Raw genomic sequence first — 20,167 nt, 5'->3', positions numbered from 1 at the left:
ATCAAATAACCATTGCATCTTAGCTCTCTCGAACCACGTGATTTCTTCTAGATTAAGGATCCTGGATAAGTCATGATGTAATCTGGCTTCAATCTTCTCCAATTTCGGGTGTCATCTACCCTCTTGTATGACCTTAGTCCTTATGGATACTTGAGAGTCTCCCCATAAATTATAATCATGTTCTTTTCTTGTCTCCCCTCCTCTCTAGGGCTCACGTAGATCGGATTTCTAGGCGTATCACATATGTGATGGTTAAATAATTTATATTTTATCTATTATAAATATATAAAAAGTAAAGTACATGGTAATTACATAATAAGCCCTCTTATTAAATGCCTAATCTAATCTAATTATAAGGGTAAAACTGACTATTTAAAATTTATTTGATTTATATTGATTTGGTATTTAATAGGGCTGATGTGGCATAACCATGATTTTTGTTGTATTTTATTATTTTTTAATTCCATAATAATTTAATTAACCTGATCAATCATTCTCAGCATTTATAATAGACGTGTTTGCAATTGAGAAATAAAAAGCCAACCGATTTGTGTGAGAAGTGAAATATTTACACTTCATCCCTTTTCCCAAGATTCACGATATTCCACTCCACCCATCCTTTCCAAGGTTCATTGAATTGATATTCCACCTGCCTTTTCATTTTTCTGTCTGACTTATAAATTCAAGGATGCCAAACAATTGTACCATAACTTCTCTTCTTCCATTTCAATCTTCAAGTTGTAAACCATCTCAATATAAGTTTTGTGTTTGTCATTTTTATGTAAAATCTGTTTTGTTGTTACAACTTTGTTCCACTTGCATTGGCTTGCCCAATTGAATCTATGAAGGACATCAGCAGTCAAAGGATTAGCTGTAAACATTAAAACAAATAAATAACCAATGATTTTGGTTGATTCAAAGGTATGATTTTTATTTTTGATTTTTTATAATGGATGATTTTATTTGATTCAAATGTCTGTTTTTATAAATAATAGATTATGAAATATAATTGATTTTGTTGTATTTCTTTTTTGCAGCGTGATATGATTCAAGTGATTGTTCCAACCTTTTTTATTTTGAAGTTCAAGTCAGAACTTGCAGCTGGAAACTTTTACATCATGCAGAACTTCAAAGTTTCAAACAATGATTTCTCTTTCAAATTTGCACATCTTAACATGACCAATCAACTAAACTTTAAAGTATTTGCTATACCAATGGATTCCTAACTGTATGCTTTCAAACAAGTTTATGGAATAACAGTAGAAATCCCATCTTGATTTGTATAATTCATGTATGGAGAATAAATCTACTGATATGCATTCATCATATACTTAAAACCATTAGTTGTTCATCAATGTTTTCTTTAACTCTATGGTGAGGTATCTGTGTAGGGCATATCACCAATATTACTAATTAATATTAAATTATTCTTAATTAAAAAACTTGGAAGGTAATAATTGAATAAAAATAGGAAAATATTTAGTGTAATATATTTTTATTTCAAATTTAGTAAATAACAAAAAATAGTTCTTTAATATTTAAATCAATTTATATTAATTATTAAAATGATTGAGATATTGTTTATTTAAATGCATACAAATTTCTATAATAAAAATTATACAATCCTATTATGCATTATATTATTTGTATTTGATGTTGCCATTTGAAAACTATATGGATTTCAAATAAATATAATTTGAAAAATACAAATTACTATAAATATTTGTTTTAATAAAAAATGTGATATAATTATGATAAATGTTGCTATAAATATTTGTTTTAATACAAAATATGAATCATTATTATTTTTTGTTATGTATATAAAAATGGAGCTATATTTAACATTATATTTTTAGAAATTATAGAGAATAATTATTATTAACTTTAGAATCATTAGAATTAATTATACATTATTTAGAAATCATAATACTACTTATTACTATGAGTTAATTAAGATGAGTTTTAGTTTATAACGGGATTTAGTTTATAATAAAAGACAAATTAATATTTATGATGTATTTTAATTAATATTAAGAATATGTAAATTAAAATTACATATATCTTTGCAAGTTGTATTTTTTTAATGATAAAAGTGTAATATTTATATTATAAATTGTTATAATATTTCCTTACTAACAAAACATGAGACGATTATGATGAGTGAATACATAATTTTCTTATGAAACACGCTAATTTATCATATTTTTCAAATTTAAAGCATCACCAAAGGTAATGGATTTCTGAATAAACTTACACACGTGTTGTATTGTACAAGTACATGACACGTGTTGTAATGTACAAATACATGAGATTTTAACTTTGTATTCAGAATCAGATAAGAGATTTTAAAGAGTGAAAGAATAAAGATTAACACAATTTACCTCATTTTCTTGTGTTTTTCTCACCTTCAACATTCACTTTGATTTCCATATTAGGGCTTCACAATAGTTTTACCAAACATTTCATTCACGTCCTACTTTACCTCACAATCATTTATTAATAATGGTATTACAAATACATATAAGTATCATGAAACTTTATCACGAGATAGATCTTTTCATTAGCTTTCTAACGTATTTGAATGCATTTCAACCAGAGTTTCTAAACTCAAGTTATGTTGTTTTCAATTTCGCCCTTAAATTATTTAACAATGGTATTCGAATATCAAAAGGTGGTATTTGATTATCACTCATCCATAAGTCTTAAATTTTTATTTTCTCCCTGGTATTCAATTACCACTCATCCAAAAATCGAAAATTCACGTTTTTAACACTGGTATTCGTATACTAAAAGGTGGTATTCGAATACCAACTCCACCATAACAAAAAAAAACATTTTTTCTACATAATCTTGTATCCAAATGTCACCTATAGTTCGTTAAACTCAAGTGTGGAAACAAACACTATAGTCATGAAAACTTCAGATTATAACATATCAAAACATCAATTGAACACAACAAACCCATCATAACGCATCATCGTCAAAACAAAACAGGAATCGATGACATACAAATACTCATAAACAATCATATAAATTCATAGAAAGAATTCAAAGATCTATAATACAAGAGAGATTCTTGACCTAAGGTTCACGAATATTCCTCCGTTAGGAAAATCCCCACTGGAAATTTGGCCGATACCGGAGTTCAAAGAAAACCCCACTACCCTAAACGTTAAAATACTCAATTAGAACAATCTCCCTCTCACCTTATTATTGCGGAGTTTTCTTTTCCGTAACAATCCTAGTCCACAACAACAACTAGAAGCTTTGGAAATTTGGGGTTTTCTTTTTTATTTTTTTAGACGAAAGGGTTCTTAGGGTTTTCTCAGAGAATACGTTTCCCCCATCCCGCTCTCTCTCTCACTCACTCACTCACTCACTCTCTCTCTCTCTCTCTCTCTCTCTCTCTCTCTCTCTCTCTCTCTCTCTCTCTCTCTCTCTCTCTCTCTCTCTCTCTCTCTCTCTTCTTTTCTCTTTTTTATTTTTCATGTTTCTAATTTTTTTCCTCCTTAAAAATCATATTTTTATTCTCATATTCCCTTCCCACTTAGGGATGGCAACGGGTCGGGTGCGAGTTTTGCACTACCTAAACCCGCACCCGAACCCAAAGGGTGTTCGGGTGGAAAAATAACACCCACGCCCACCCCACACCCGTTGAGTTCAGGTGTTTTCACCCAAATCCAAACCCGCAACAAAATACATAAAATACATTTTTTCTACAACTTTCCACAAAATATTTATATATATAATATATATATAATATATACCCGAACCTAAACCCAGTCAACTCGGGTTTTTACCCGTTGACTCGGGTTCGGGTGGGCCCCACGGGTTTAGATCTTCTTGCCATCCCTATTCCCACTAACCCCTTTCCTCATTAACTCATTTTCCATTATTCCCATTATAATTAGTTTATTTTATTAAATAAATTCAATTATATAATATTAATAATAATCTTAATGATAAAATAACAACTATATATTTTTATTTTTATTTTTAAATGATAATAATAATAATAATAATAATAATAATAATAATAATAATAAAGATAATAACTAGAGTTAATTAGAAAAGCCATAGACTTTAGTTTGAATCGAGATAGAATCATAGAAATATTGATTATGGACAAACAACTAGAGGACCCCATTATTGGAATTCCTTTAGTAGTTAGTGTATCGATGGCCTGTGAGTGAAGGGACAACCATAGGATTCCTCTTTATCTGTAGCATCCTTGGGTGACAATTCATCTTATCTACCAACCAAAAAGTAAGTACGTTGAAGCGGTGGTCACCAAGAAAACATTAAAGAAAAGAAATTTTTTTCTATGTTACTACCGAAGATGAAATGCTTCTTCTCTTTTGTAGAGGCTTCCACTAACAAATGCGTTTCTGAGAGTCATTTATTTTGTTTCTTCGGCGCCACCCCAAAATAAGCAACACCGTCAATGAAACCCAAACCTTAAAAGAAGACTACTAATTTCCTTTTCAAATAGGTATATTCCTATGACAAGTCGTCCAAATTGTAGACATAAGACCCGACATCCTCCAAGAAATGGCGCTGACGCCAGAACTTGGAGAAATTTCCTAAACATCGAAAAGGCGGCTCAAACTCTATATTGCATATGTTAACGTGAGCCACCTCGGTAAGGGGGTAATTGGGTAATATCGACCCTTGAAGTTCTTCTCATTATCAAAATAAACCTTAAACATCTTACTATTATGCTCGGGGAAAATTATACCTTGAACCTATCAGCGGAACCACATTGAGCTTTAAGGAGATGAAAAAAAGTGTCAAGGCCGACACACTTTTATCATATTCACACAAACGTTGGAAGACTTTGACATAAGCCTAACTTAACGGATGCAATTATGAAATAGAAATTGCTAGGTGAATTAGAACGCCTAAATCAAAGTCATTAAAAGGAAGGTAGAAACCTATCAAGTAAAACAAACATTCACGAAAAAGGATGACACACCCCTCATACTTGTTTCATATCCTCTTATTCTATTGGGGGAGACATTCCTAATTCGAGGAAGGACCCGCCTCAATGAAGGCATGATCCATTACACCCTTATCGGTGAAGGCGAAAATGATGTCCAATGTCTGTTAATCTGCCCACATGATTGAGTTCTCTGTTGTTGCATTTTAGACTCCAGGGCGAAAGTTGTCCATTTAAAAAGGGCTGCTAACATATAAAGAGAAACAACCATAAGTGGAAGCACGTGGTCGATATAATTTTCAACTTTGCATCCTTATCAAAAGTCATACATGGTGAGAGATTTTGCCAAGTGCGAGAAAAGAAGGACCAAACATCATATAATTTTTTTAAAGTAGATATCACCACCCAACGTTCCACCATCAATGACAAATTTTTTTCTTCAAATCTTCCATAAATCTTTCTGCAAAAACCCTAGTAAAGTCACATAATAAGCGATATAAATACAACTTATCACCGTACCAGAACAATTACAATATTTAAATTTAGATAAAATAAAAAACCTGAATTAAATTTAGAATATTTAACATTTTGAAGGGCCAATTCACGAAAAACGACTCAAGAAATTTGACAATTTGATGTTAGAATTAGGGATGGCAAAACAGACTTAGTCTATCTAGGCATGCCTACACTTTTTTGCGAAATGAACCAAAGTTTTATGTCCGAATCCTCTAATATATCCAACCTACCCATCCCTTATTTTATAGACTTCTGCGAGCGGACCTAATCGAAGCGGACTTATGCATTTGCCACTCCAATCATAATACAATATACTTTGCAAGTTCTATGTAAAATGAAGTCAAGTTTCTCGTTACTTCTTATTTTCTTTTGATATAAAAATTTGAAAATATTAAATATTTAATAAATATTTGTTGGATCAGCTTATTTTTTTATACAGTTTTATTCTAAACTATTTAAAACTATATTTTATATATCTTAATTCAACTCACTACGTCTCTTTATTTAGAAAAGATTAGTGACCGCAAAATGTGTTTCACTATAACATCCGTAACAAATTTATTTAAATTTAACTGATTCTTTGCCCCAACAATAGTTCATCCCTTCCTTACATTTTATAATTTGCTTTTATATTTTTTAATAATTTATCACTGACATCATGTATTTACAAATTGTGAAGAAACAGAAATCCCGACTAATAAAAGCATCTTAAAACATCATCATTATTCATTATCCGTTAATTCGTAAAAAAACTCCGGTTCTTGAAAAACCCAAACCCCCGACCCATCCTTTTATCGCACGTGTACACCACGCTGTAAGCGCGTGAAGGATAATTCCATTTCCATTCACGCACCACCCTTATTCTCTCGTTCGCTCCTTCACCTCAATTTCCTGTTAAACCCAGTTTCCCCATTTTACCCTTACCTTCTACATCTTCAAACTCTATCCCCAAAATCTTCCGCATCTGAACCCTCGCGAAATTCCGATCCGTTCTCATCAATGGCTTCTGCTCCCTCTCATCGAACCGAGCTCGCCAAGCTCTGTAGCTCCAAGGACTGGTCCAAGGCAATTCGAATCCTCGATTCTCTCGTTTCTCAGTCTGCTGCTGTTCAGGATATCTGGTGCAATCTTCGTTTCTCTTCGATTCAATTTTCAATCGATGTTTGTTAATTACTCTCGTTATGCTAATTCTATGCTAATTCTTTGTTCAATTTTGTTCCTGTGCTTGTTTTCAGTAACCGAGCCTTCTGTTATAGCCAATTGGAGCTGCATAAGCATGTGATTAAGGATTGCGATAAAGCGATTCAGCTTAACTCCGTGCATCTTCAAGCTTACATTCTGAAAGGTTTCTTAGTTGTTTATTGATTTCATTCTACTTTATCTACTTTATCAAATTGTTTGCACAAAATTATCTGCTGTGTAGTTACTAGTTAGTATCATGTTAAGTGCTATTAAGTTCTAGTATGAATAATTGATGAATTATTATAACTGAATTTGACTTTGGATTTTTGCTTTAGATTTTTACTTGGTTTATTGGTGCTGTTTATAAATTATCATCAATTAATTTTTTTGTATATGGTTTCATTATTGAAATGAGAAGTTATAATTTGACATCAAAATTTTGATATGCTTTTTTTTTTTTTTTGTGTGTGTATTTTTGAAGTATAACTTATTAAGAAAACCAAAACATAATAATTTGAAGTATATCTTGTTCTTGGAAAAAGTTTCACAGGAAGATGTATTAACAAATTTAATTGGTTATTGGTTATAGAGACAATGGGAGGGATAACAAATTAAATACAATTTGCACTCAATTTCACCGGAATAAGTACATTTTTTGAAACAAGATGATTAAATAAGATGAAAGTTATTTTTTTCTTCTTATAATTTTGGACAGGAAAAATAGTTTTCTTCCTTGTAAATTAGGACGGGGGGAGTACAAATAAGATAGAGATAAACATATATGGTGTTACTTATGGTCTGTGTATTATGATGTTCAAATAACAAAATTCATTGTGATAGACAATGGCTTTTGAACTTTATACTGTTTTTCGTTCTGTCATTTAGGTCACGCGCTTTCTGCGTTGGGAAGGAAAGCAGATGCTTTAATGGTATGGGAGCAAGGGTTTGAACTTGCTCAGCATCAATCTACAGATTTGAAGCAGTTGTTAGAACTTGAAGAGCTTTTGGTGAAAGCAAAACAAGGTACCAATGCATCGTATGAAACCAATGGACCGCCCATGCCACAAGCCAAATCAGATTCTTCATGTAATAGGAACTCGACTGAAACTTGTGAGAGCCAGGCTAAACTATGTGGCAATACAAGTGATAAATCTGAGATCTTGCTAAAGTCTACTGATAAATTTGATGCAAAGAATGAACTAAATAGTGAAGGTAGAGAGTCTAATAAATGTGATGGCCAAGTGAATGGAAGCCCTGATGTTATTGATAATTTGCGCTATAACTCTGAGTCGTGTAATGACTCTAGTGATAACTCAGAATCTTGTGATAAAGTATTTACTAATAGCGGCGAATCAAGTGACTCAAACGATGCTCCTGAAATTCTTAAAAAGCCCAGTTTTAAGTTTACTTTCCCCAGTGAAAAAAGTAGCGAAGCAAGGAAAAATAAAAAGTTCTCTGTTGCTCGGGTTTCAAAGACAAAGTCTATAAGTGTAGATTTTCGGCTTTCACGGGGAATAGCAGAGGTTTGTTTCCGCAACTGCTGATTTACAGTATTTATCTGTTTAATTGCTTAATTAATAATATGATTATTTGCAGGTTAACGAAGGGAAATATGCTCATGCTATATCCATTTTTGACCAGGTGCAGTGTTGTCTTCCATAGTGATACTTGTGGCGTGTTCCTTTAATGTAAATTGTTATTGTATCCTCTTTTTATTGATCATCAAATATCAAACTGTGGACTTGTCTCCATCACACACTCAGATATTGAAAGAAGACTCTGCATATCCTGAGGCACTGATAGGAAGAGGGACGGCATTTGCATTCAAGAGAGAACTTCATTCTGCCATAGATGATTTTACCAAGGTAATTTACACAAAATATTGGAATGGTGCTTATTGATGTTTTTTCACCTCAATTTATAATTAGTTTCTGTGTTGTAAACCTTAGGCTATACAATTCAATCCATCAGCTGGTGAGGCATGGAAGAGGAGAGGTCAGGCCCGGGCAGCCTTGGGGGAGTTCGTTGAGGTGAGTGCTTACTCTATCTCCGTATCTGTCTAACTTTTTGAAGTTATACCTAAATTCCATTTCTGATTGAAATCTCACTGTGGTTGTTTAAATAATTGGCTATTTTAGGTCACTCAAATAATGAAGTGGACCAAATTTATTGCAGAAAATTTAAATGGCAAAAAATTTTGGTTTTTATTTTTGTATGCCTATCTCTTCTTTATGGAGAAAACTTAGGTACAGTGCCTAAGGCACCCGGTTTTGTTCTTTTGTTATGATACGATGCTTGTATTATTTCTTCAAAGTCAGATCCACAATGCATCTGACCCGCGTCATTCAATCAACTCTTGGTGTAGCCAAAGAGATTAGATTGAAAATGGAAAGACTGTTGAATTTTAAACAAAAAGCACACGCCATTTTTTCTAAGAGAAGAGTTCCACCCGTACAAATGGAGTTGTATTCAAGTGTTTTCCTTTATTTATTTCGGTGTAAACTAAACTAATATGGTTGTCCAGAGTTGTGTGGTTTTTAATGTGATAGATTCATGTCATTGCACCATGCACTATGAAAGATTGAAATTTTTTTGGCGCTTCTTGTAAGGCCTTACTTGAGTCACTTCTGATTGTATATTATACTTTTCTTACACAAATAACAACCCATAAATGTGACACTAACCACAGTTTCCTATGTCAGGCTATCGAAGACTTGACTAAGGCATTAGAGTTTGAATCCAACACAGCAGACATTTTACACGAGAGAGGTATCTTTCTAACACTGAGTGTTTTCATCTTGTTTTTTCAATAAGTGATTGATGCATGCATGTATCTTGTAGCAACTCTTTAAAGTCTAGACAGAGCTTTCACTGGTTTTATGTGAAATGAGTTTGTATTATTTATTATTGATATTATCCTGCACGTGTTTAATATCTCATAGTTAATTTCTAATTTAGTGAGTTTATTCTAAATAATTGTGGTGATAACATTAAACTAATTATTTTTAATAGTGAGTAACTCTTCATATGCATGATGCATCTAGTCTAATGTATGTTTTTCATTAACATTCAATACAGGAATTGTGAATTTCAAGTTTAAAGAGTTCAATAGTGCAGTCGAGGACCTTTCTGCTTGTGTGCAGCTAGACAGGGATAATAAGTCTGCCTACACATATTTGGTGGGTCCTAAGTCTTAATATTTAAATCCTCATTCATTCAGAGCCCTTGATGTTTTTTTTTTCCTTCTCTTTTACATGGTGTGCAAACATTCTCTTTACAGGGCCTGGCATTATCTTCAATTGGTGAATATAAGAAAGCTGAGGAAGCACATCTAAAATCACTTCAACTTGATAGAAGTTTCCTTGAAGCATGGGGACACCTGGCTCAGGTATTTATGAACTATTCTATAGTATTGTATGCATTGATAAAGTGTTGGCTCATTGCACAACTGAATGTAATGTGGTTGTAAAACTGATAGTGTTTGAACTGTGATTAGTTGTATACTTGTATGCACTCTGGTCTCTGATAATATCTTTTCATCAATCTTATCCATGACGTTTTTTGTTTGCCTCTGTTACATTTTACTCATCTAACATGAGTTGAGGTTTCCATCTCATGCCAACTTAGTTAGCATCTACATTTTTTTTGTTACCTGTATGCGTAATTTGTTTAGTAGGTTACTGTTTGCTAGTTTTATTCTGAATATAAGGTTTTTGGCAGTTCTATCAAGATTTATCAAATCCAACAAAAGCTTTTGAGTGTCTAACTGAAGTCCTGCAAATTGACGGGAGGTAATTGTTGTGAATGAAACACTGTTACATAATTACGTAATCACTGTTTCCTCTGGCTTTATTACACTTGATGTAGTTTGTGCCCTTTAGCTCTTTATCTGAGGCTGATTACTTTTGAGTTTTGATGATAGGTTTGCAAGAGCTTATCATTTGCGAGGCCTTTTGTTCCATGCAATGGGAGAGCATAGGTATTTATGCAAACCATAACTGCTGATAAGTTAGAGATTATATATTTGTTTGACCCGAATGTTTCTTGATGCGAGTTTTCATTTGTATTGTTGATATGCTGATAGACGTAAGTGCTGTTATAAAATAAAATTTAGAACTAGAATATAGAATATGCTGAAACCATTCAGGAAGTATAAAAAAGGTTGAGGCTACTCTTAGGTACTTTGGAGTTGTCATGGAGGGAAAACATTAATTGATTGTTGTTTTTCACTACATTAACTGAATTAGATCTTATTAGGAGGATAGTTTCAGCCTAAATTGGGATTTACTGTGACAGGAAGGCTATCAAAGATTTGACAATGGGGTTGAACATCGATGGTGCCAACATTGAGTCCTTATATTTACGAGCTGCATGCTACCATGCTGTCGGACAATACAAAGAGGCGGTAAGATTTTAATTTTAGCTTTTGGGAGCATTGCTAGTTTACATTCCTTAATCAACAACTTTATTTGATGGTATCAGGTCAAGGATTACGATGCTGCACTGGATTTGGAATTGGACTCGATGGATAAGTTTGTGCTCCAGTGTCTTGCCTTTTATCAGGTTTGTTCCTCTGAAATAGTATATTCCATAATGTCTTGCATTTTTTTAAGCTTAGAGTCTAATAACATAATACCTACGAACTTGCTAAAAGTAGGATTAGAAAACCAAGAGACATAAACCAAGTAATATGCATTGAGAATGAGGAGTGAATGGCATCAGTTATAAAACAAGATCTTGAGGAAGATGGTAGAGTATTTTTATAAATGTTTCTAATGAAGGACATGAGTTTTTTTTGGACTTTAATGAATTTAACATTAGAAATGAGGATTACGGTTACTCCTATTATTGAAGAGTTTAAGAATCTGATGTAAAAGAAGCATTGAAGGTGATAGTATTGGTAAGATTGGTAGCTAAGATGACTCGCCAAATTGTTCGATATGATTATAAGGATGAGGTCTAAGACCACGCCAAATGAATGGAGGAATACTTTAATCCCTATTTTGAAGTGCAAAGGTGAAATTATGAAATTATAGAGGAAGTATACTTGCAAGTCATACTATGAAGTTTTTGAAGATAGTAGTTATGCAGAGATTAAGCCAAGAGACCTACATTACGGAAAATCAATTTGGTTTATACCAAAGATCGCTTATAGTAGCTATACGGTTTCTTTGCTATGAAGATTGATAGAGAAGTTAAGGGAATAAGAAAGACCTACACATGGTTTTCATTGATTTTTGATAGACGCGATAGATTTCCTAGATAAGTTTTGTGGAAGGCATTAGAGAAGAAAGAAGTTGAGATTACTTGCATTCAAATGATTAAAGATATGTATGAGAGGCTATGAGTTGTGTGAGAATACAAAGTGGGGGTATTGAATATTTCCCTATAATTATAAGGGTGCATAAGGGTCAATTTTGTGCTTTTCAAAATTTTGGATGTGCGCACTAAATACATACAATACAAGAGACAAAATTGTGTTCAAGTTTTGGAAAACAGTATCTACCTCTGCTTGCTGGTGTAAGACTGCGTACATCTACCTTCCCAAATCCCCGCTTGGTGGGGAAGCCTTGTGAATTGGGCCTCCCTTTTATGAAATCCTATTTTCGAACTTCTATGTATCTGTGTAAAACAGTCAACATTGTCCTTTTATGTTTAACCATTAAGAGTCTGTTTCATTTATGTAATTCAAACTCCTCTTCAATTGCAGAAAGAGATTGCTCTTTACACGGCCTCAAAGTTTAACAGTGAGTTTTGCTGGTTTGATATTGATGGCGATATTGATCCACTTTTTAAGGTAAAGGTTATGAATCTTATTTCACCTTTCTTTGATACATTTGCTCTTAATTTGGTCCAACCTAATGTGTTGTGGGATACATGGACTGAACAATTTGGAATCATGGCATCATTGCCCTGGCATCTGAGTCCCAGAAACTCGCAACTCTTGCTTGCTTGCCTTATAACTTGAGTTTCTTTGTTGGTTTCAGAAGCATAGCAATTTTTATTCTGAAACTTTTGTATTGGAGCTTTTTTTTGAATGCCTTGATTCACTATTTTGCAATATTTATTTGTGCCTTCTTTACATTCAGGAGTACTGGTGCAAAAGATTGCATCCTAAGAATGTATGTGAAAAGGTTTACAGGCAACCTCCTCTGCGCGAATCTTTAAGAAAGGGAAAGCTTAGAAAGCAAGAATTAACTCTTACAAAGCAGAAATCTTCTCTAATACATGCTGCAGACTCCATTGGCAAGAAAATCCAATATGACTGTCCTGGTTTCCTGCCTAATAGACGTCAGGTGAAGTGGATTATATTTTACTTTCTATTTCCTGTGGCTTAGTAATCTCTTTTGTGCCACCTGTTATTGTGTCGCTTTAACAATGTTCATAAGTGGTGGGCATCCCTCGTCTTATTAACCAATTCTGTAAGGATGAGTTTGACCCAATCCAAAATCTTATATGGTATCAGATTCAGAGCCTATCCTAGATCTATTGTGCCACATGTTATTGTGTCGCATGGATCATGCTCTAGATGTCCAATCTTGAGTTTGAGAGGGGCGGGTATTGAGAGTCCCACATTGGAAGGTGATATGCCTTGAATAGTATTTATAAATGGTGGGCATCCTTCACTTTACAAGCCTGTTTTGTAGGGTTGATACTTGATTTACATCCAACCCACTTCTTCATGAAATCCAATGATCCTTAAATATATCATAATGTGAATTTTTTTGTTTTTATTGATTACATGGTTTATTGATTTGTCATGGTCTGTGAGATGTTGTGTTGACATGTCTAGTCATTTTGTAAGTGTGATTTTTCTCCTTATAAAGTTATGATGTCTAGTACTGCAAAAATCACACATTCATATTAAATTTTCATTTCAGACCATTATCATATTAATATTTTAATCTTTAGACACAATTCTAAGTATTTGTAAGTTTTTAATGTTTGAATTTTAAAGCACCTTGCAGCTAACTAATGTTCATAGTTATTCTCATATTGTTGGCATTTCTATCTTTTAGTGTTTTTATGTCTCTAATTCTGTCTTTCCCCCTCTTATTTATCAGCATCGAATGGCAGGATTTGCTGCTATTGAAGTTGCACAAAAGGTCTCCAAGATTTGGCGTATCCTTCAAGCGGAATGGAAATCTTCTACTAAAACCAACTCAAACTCTAAGCATGGCAAACGGGCTCGAAGGAGGGAGAGATTTAATATGCCTAGTCAGAATAGGGGAGGTGCAGGTTGTAGTACAAGTAGTGCCTTGGAAACATCTTCATCTGGCATTGTAGATGATAAACTTTCCAGCCGTCACATGTTATGGAAAGATATTTACGCAATAGCTGTTAGATGGAGACAGATTTCCGAGCCTTGTGACCCTGTTGTGTGGGTGAACAAGCTGAGGTAGACCATCTTATGTGTCAGACTTTACATGTTCCGTTGTTCATGCATTTGATTATTTTACATGTTTTTCTATATGTTTGGAATATCCAATTGCTCTTGATTATCATTGTTGTGTGCATGCTCTTTGAACTCTTTGTTGACATTATAGGGCTTCAGATAAAGAATAGACTTAGACTATGATTATGGTTTGATATGATTGTTGATTATGGTTAGATGTTTTACTAAAAATAATTAAGCAGCACCTTTATTTATACTAATACAAGACTCTCACCCTACTTAAATAGGAAATAAAACATCATAATGTCTAAGAAATATTGAAACTAATCTTAAGAGATAATCTAAGATATTCTAATTTAAGAAACTTATCCTATGAGATAATCTAAGATACTCTACGATTATACCCACATATTATAAAATACTTTCTAATCATCAAGCTAAAACTTGTTATATATTTACTATAAAGAATAAAAAACTGGGGCTGGGATAAAAACTGGGCCCCAGACCCCAATTGGGACATCAAACTGGTGCCTGGTCGTCACTGAGACCAAAACTGATGCCAGAATGGGGATTACACAAATTATACTAACACTCAACTGAGACAAAACTAGTGTTAAACTGCAACTGAAACAAAGCCAGTGCAAAACGGCAGGACAATCAGTGCCAACCCGAGCTGAGATAAATCTATTGTAAAACCACAACTACGCCAAAACCAGTTTTTTTTTTTCTTTCCAAATAAACATGTCTAGCTGTAGGTCGGATCAGAGAAACAAGGATTGATCCAAGGTATCTTTTGCTGGAGCTGCAAACGTGGCTAGAACCAAACTCAAATGAAAGACCCGCAAACTGAAAGTGGTCTCAACTAAACCTAACGCAAAACGACACGAAAATCAGTGCCAACCCGAGCTGATATAAATCTATTGTAAAACCACAACTACGCCAAAACCAGTTTTTTTTCTTCCAAATAAACATGTCTAGCTGTAGGTCGGATCAGAGAAACAAGGATTGATCCAAGGAGAATGTGTGAGGTAGCTTTTGCTGGAGCTGCAAACGTGGCTAGAAACAAACTCAAATGAAAGACCCACAAACTGAAAGTGGTCTCAACAAAACCAGGTAGAGCGGGGGAGCCAAACTTGACGACCAGCATGACAAATCAGATGGTAGGAATGTGGTGTGTAGACCTCACGTGTTGACAAGAGTAAACATCATACTGGATTTTGGAAAAGTGATGGATTTGAATAAAATTATTATTGTACAGTCCCAAGCACAAGTGAACTTGGCAACAAAATAGTGATGGGACAGTTCGTGTGGGATGGCATCCCTTTGACGGAAAGTTCTACAGCAGACCATCACGTTGAAAGGTAGCCCATTGTGGACCAGTACCTGAAAAATTGCTCAACTTACTTCTGATAAATGACATCGCACTCTAGAAGAAGAAGTTCACATTCCTCTTCTTCGTCGTGATTTAGGCGGTGACCTGATCAGTGCTGGTTTGGCAAAAACAAATGAAAACAAATATGAGTTGAGTTTTGAAGCATATATTTATGTTTTCTCTTTGTTTTTGTCAAAGTCATCGATGAGGTCATCATATTAAACATTACAAGAAGGAGGATGTGAAATTTTATGTCTAGGGGCAATGGCAATCAACGTCAAAGTTTCGAACAATTTTCAAGTACTAGTACAGTGGACCACCTATTCACGGTAGAATTTCTCCCACTTTGATACCATGTTTAAACTATTTGTTATTTCATTATTGATGTACTTTTAATGAATAGTTCTGATAAAACCTCATTGGATATTTTATTAGTAATTTTCATGATTTATTCTACTTAACATTGTACATATAAGTTGTCCCTTATATTCTAATTCTAAATGTTGAGTTTAGTCCTTAAGTGATTATTGTGTATATGTTAACTTATATGCTTTTATGGATGCTTGTAGTTATTCATTTGCATGAGATTTTTATATGGTTGATAAAAAACTGATTGTTTTTTTGTTTTTGCAAAGGCTGTATTATGGTTTATTTAGCTCTCTACGTTGATGTCTTGTATTAAGGACATCAAACAATTTTGGGCAAAATAAGGAATATAAGAGGTTTAGTTGGACATACTAAGAAAACTTGTAGGGCATAAGTAACAATAGAAAGAAAATGAATATTCATTAGAGCAAGGGTGACTTTGCGAAATATTCAAGTAGCAACTAAATTTTCTTTATGCTGTTTTTATGAAAATAGGGTGATATGATAATTATGTTGGTCTAGGTATGTTAAGTATTTGCTTGCTTGCTGCAATATTTGGCTAACTTTTCCAGTTTCTCTTCAGATTATTACATTGGACTTTAATCAAATTGAGCTATTGATTTGGATTTTTATTTGGTTTCTTTGCACTGCAGTGAGGAGTTTAATTCTGGATTTGGTTCTCACACACCCATGATTCTGGGACAAGCCAAAGTTGTTCGTTACTTTCCGAACTATGAAAGGTGAAGAAATTTTTTTCATTATAAATTGGCTGACTGGCTTTGGAATGCTCATTCTTTTTAAATGCCACAGGACCTTAGAAATTGCAAAGACTGTCATGAAGGAGAGATCCTATGTCCACGGAAAAACTGATCAGATCATTCATCTCTCAAAAGATGGGAAATTAGAAGAGGTGCTTTGTTTTCATTGATCTATATATTTTCTTCTGTGTTTCTATGTTGCACGGGGCCTCTAACTTGTGACCCTGACTTGTATAGCTTTGAAAAATTTGTTTTATTTTCCCATATTAGGTAATGCATGTCTATGTTGTTTTGTTGGGTGATGCACTAAATTTTGCACCGGAAGGATATGCATTATTTCTTTTATAAATACTGCATAGATATAGGTGATGTGCAAGTAACATTGAAGGTTGAAACTTTCAAGTTGCATCATTGGCAACATTTCCAAATACTTGTGGGTTGAGTCAGATATACTATTATTGTTAAAGCATAGGCAGTTAAGCGATAGGATGCAAATGCTTTTGAGTCATCGCCATTTCTCTTTTAAGGCTCTGGCTGAAACATGCACAATACACAAGCTAGTTTTGGCTTTATGCTGAAACTCCCCTGATTTTTTGGAACAGTGGGGTGAGGCATGGATAGAGATCTTACCAATAGAGGCTTCCATTCAATGCAAAGAACAATTATTTTAGAAACTGAAGAAGTTAGCTAAAGATGCATCAATGATTTTTGATTATACCTATGAAACATGTAATCTGCTATTTTAGTTATAATGTTCAATTTTTAGTTAATTTGTTGGAGGTGGAAACTGGAAACATCTAAATCCATTCTTATGAATAAATTCTCCTAGATTCTCTTCATTTTGCTAGTGATTGTTGCATATTTTTAATAATGGTCTCCTATGGGTGTTACATTTATTATTATTTTTTTCAAATAGCAGTTTGACGGTTAGCATTTAAATATTCCATGCTTTTATGAAAATGGAAAGTGAATGTTTTTTTTCCTAAGCTGGAAAGTTAAATATTTGATGTGCAGATCATGCAGGCAAAGTCATGCTCTGACCTTTATAATGTTGTTGGTGAGGATTTCTGGTCGGCTTCTTGGTGCAACAGTACTGCATTTGAAGGGTAAGTATGCATAGTGAAAGTATAGCATGTGGGAAGGAACATCTAATCTTTATAATGCTTATCTCTGAATGTCAATGCTTCTACAGGAAACAGCTTGAGGGGACAAGGATTACACTTGTAAAAATGTAAGCTAGATACATGTCTTATAAAAGCTCAACTTATTTTGTTCCCTATTTCCCTTTTCTTGCTATTTAAATTTAGCTTTCATACATGTATATTTCATTGTGGGAATTGATGAATATTCAGGGGGCAACATGGTTTTGACTTTGCAATTAGAACACCTTGTACACCTGCCAGATGGGAAGATTATGATGCAGAAATGGCAATGGCGTGGGAAGTATGTTATGCCAAAATTTTTAATCAATACATATTTACCCAATCTGTCCAATTTATGTTATGTGGCTTGTTTCTGATGCTTCCATGAGAATTATTTTGAAATTTGTTGGCAGTATTTATTCTTTTACGTTTCATTAGAATAGTAAATATGTTCTTTATAATTAAAATTCCTTGATGATAAGTGGAAACTTACCTTGCTTGGTACTGTTTTTGTTAGGCTCTCTGCAATGCTTACTGTGGTGAGAATTATGGATCTACTGATTTTGATGTGCTTGAAAATGTGAGAGATGCAATTTTAAAGATGACATATTACTGGTATGACAATATCAAGATATTAACTTATCTTAGTCTCTGGGGGCATTTGCAATGATTTCAGTAAATCCATGTAAAGTAAATCCATCCACATCGTTTTTCAGGTACAATTTTATGCCACTATCTAGAGGAACTGCTGCGGTTGGATTTGTAGTTATGCTGGGTTTGTTACTTGCTGCTAATATGGAGTTCACAGGAAGCATCCCACAGGGTTTCCAAGCTGATTGGGAAGCTATTTTAAACTTGGATCCAAATTCTTTTGTGGATTCGGTTAAAAGTTGGCTATACCCATCTCTGAAGGTGACAACCTCATGGAAAGACTATCACGATGTCGCCTCAACTTTTGTAACAACAGGATCGGTTGTTACTGCCCTGAGCACTTATGATGAATGAACTCTTGGAAACAATGGCCAGGTGAGTCCATGGCATACCGCATATTTTAGGTATCTGTATGGTTGGATAATAACACTATTGCTGCTCATTTTTCACAACCTTATGCGGAAAGGAGCAAGCCTTGATCTTCCAATCGAGGCTTAATATGTACACTAGTTTTTTTAGTTCTTTAAAATATAAGAAGTGTAATAATATGTTATTGTAATCTGTAAATTAATGTAATTTTAGGCATTAGGCGATGATGTTACCTTTTGTGTTTGTTATTTTACAATAAAAAGAAACGGCATTTAATCAGTATTTTTTATAGAGAATTTAATCTGTCACCTCAAAATGACACCCCCAAATGAAGTGGAGTGTTAATTTTTTAATATTTTTTTGAAAAAATTTATACCAGTAATCTAAAAAATAACTATTAGAAAATTTGAATAATTTATCAAAAATTCCGTTTTTGCCACCCTTCAAATTTATTAATGGGTGTTTTTGCTGCTATAGAAATATTCGGGGTGTCAAGTTTAATTTTTAGAGTGGCAGGTTAAATTAGGGGTGATCGTATCCGAACCAATCCAAAAGCAAAACCGCAAATCGAACCAATCCAAACCGAAACCGCAAAAAACCGCATTTGGTTTGGATGATTTTGGATGATTTTTAGACTAAACCGCGCGGTTCGGTTTGGTTTGCGGTTTTTATTTCACAAAACCGAACCAAACCGAACTAAACCGCATATTTAACTTAAGTTTTAAATTTTAATAATTAATTTATTCTCTTTTCAAATCCAATTGCACACAACCACACCTCACGTTTTGAATTTTAATAATTAATTTATTAACTTAAGTTTTGGCATAATCCACTTAGTTTTTGTATTTTATTGAGCTACATATATATATGTAATTCTCTACTATCTAATATATATATATATTTCATTTATAATGTATTTTTAGTTCTCTACTGTTTTTGTAATATAATTGTCCTTGTAATATAATTTCTTTTGTATGGTATAATATCATATATTATATTGACATTGAATTACTTTCTTTTTTCCTTTTATTTTAGTACATTTTTATTTTATAGTGTAAACCGCGGTCCACCGAACCGATCTAACCGCATTAGTTTGGTTTGGTTTGGTTTGGATGACTTTTTAAAAATCAACCGAACCAAACCGAACCGCATGCATTTTTATCTCGCGGTTAGGATGACTTTTATGCTCAAAACCGAACCAAACCGCACCGCGAACACCCCTAGGTTAAATCCTCCCTTTTATGTCTGTCTAATAAAAAGAAAGGGAATTTCTTATGTTTTTCTAATGAACCACGCGAAAATACATTAATGCGTTCAGCTATTGAGAATGCATTTTCGGAAACACTCTTAGTTAGGATTTTGATGTGCAAGACCTTTTAAATACACTTTCAAAAATGCATCTTTGGGATTAATTTTAAAAAAAGAATATGGCGTTTCGGAAATACATTATTGGGAATCTGGAGCCAAATTGAATTT

General features: G+C 33.6%; 1 protein-coding gene across 1 annotated transcript; it reads left to right on the top strand.

The window, feature by feature from the left end:
- The first annotated feature begins 6,283 nt into the window (after positions 1 to 6,283).
- On the top strand, positions 6,284 to 18,970 carry LOC131652245 (suppressor of RPS4-RLD 1). The gene is made up of 23 exons (XM_058922053.1): positions 6,284 to 6,576; positions 6,691 to 6,800; positions 7,523 to 8,160; positions 8,234 to 8,278; positions 8,401 to 8,502; positions 8,587 to 8,667; positions 9,340 to 9,406; positions 9,716 to 9,816; positions 9,918 to 10,025; positions 10,358 to 10,428; positions 10,560 to 10,616; positions 10,934 to 11,042; positions 11,120 to 11,200; positions 12,348 to 12,434; positions 12,727 to 12,933; positions 13,702 to 14,036; positions 16,425 to 16,511; positions 16,582 to 16,681; positions 17,544 to 17,635; positions 17,722 to 17,760; positions 17,882 to 17,972; positions 18,189 to 18,286; positions 18,388 to 18,970. Exons 1-23 carry the CDS (start codon positions 6,455 to 6,457, stop codon positions 18,674 to 18,676), a joined length of 3,117 nt encoding a protein of 1,038 aa, XP_058778036.1. The 5' UTR covers positions 6,284 to 6,454; the 3' UTR covers positions 18,677 to 18,970.
- The last annotated feature ends 1,197 nt before the right edge of the window (positions 18,971 to 20,167 follow it).

This window comes from Vicia villosa, linkage group LG2 (genome assembly GCF_029867415.1).
Source record: "Vicia villosa cultivar HV-30 ecotype Madison, WI linkage group LG2, Vvil1.0, whole genome shotgun sequence".
NCBI lineage: Eukaryota > Viridiplantae > Streptophyta > Magnoliopsida > Fabales > Fabaceae > Vicia > Vicia villosa.
This window is presented reverse-complemented; position numbering and strand designations above follow the sequence as displayed.

Excerpts from the sequence above, each read along its gene's own strand:
- LOC131652245 (XM_058922053.1), top strand. The coding sequence starts at position 6,455 with ATGGCTTCTGCTCCCTCTCATCGAACCGAGCTCGCCAAGCTCTGTAGC. Across the intron at positions 8,668-9,339 it reads CCTTGGGGGAGTTCGTTGAG|GCTATCGAAGACTTGACTAA; the intron begins GTGAGTGCTTAC and ends TTCCTATGTCAG. Across the intron at positions 17,636-17,721 it reads AACAGTACTGCATTTGAAGG|GAAACAGCTTGAGGGGACAA; the intron begins GTAAGTATGCAT and ends ATGCTTCTACAG.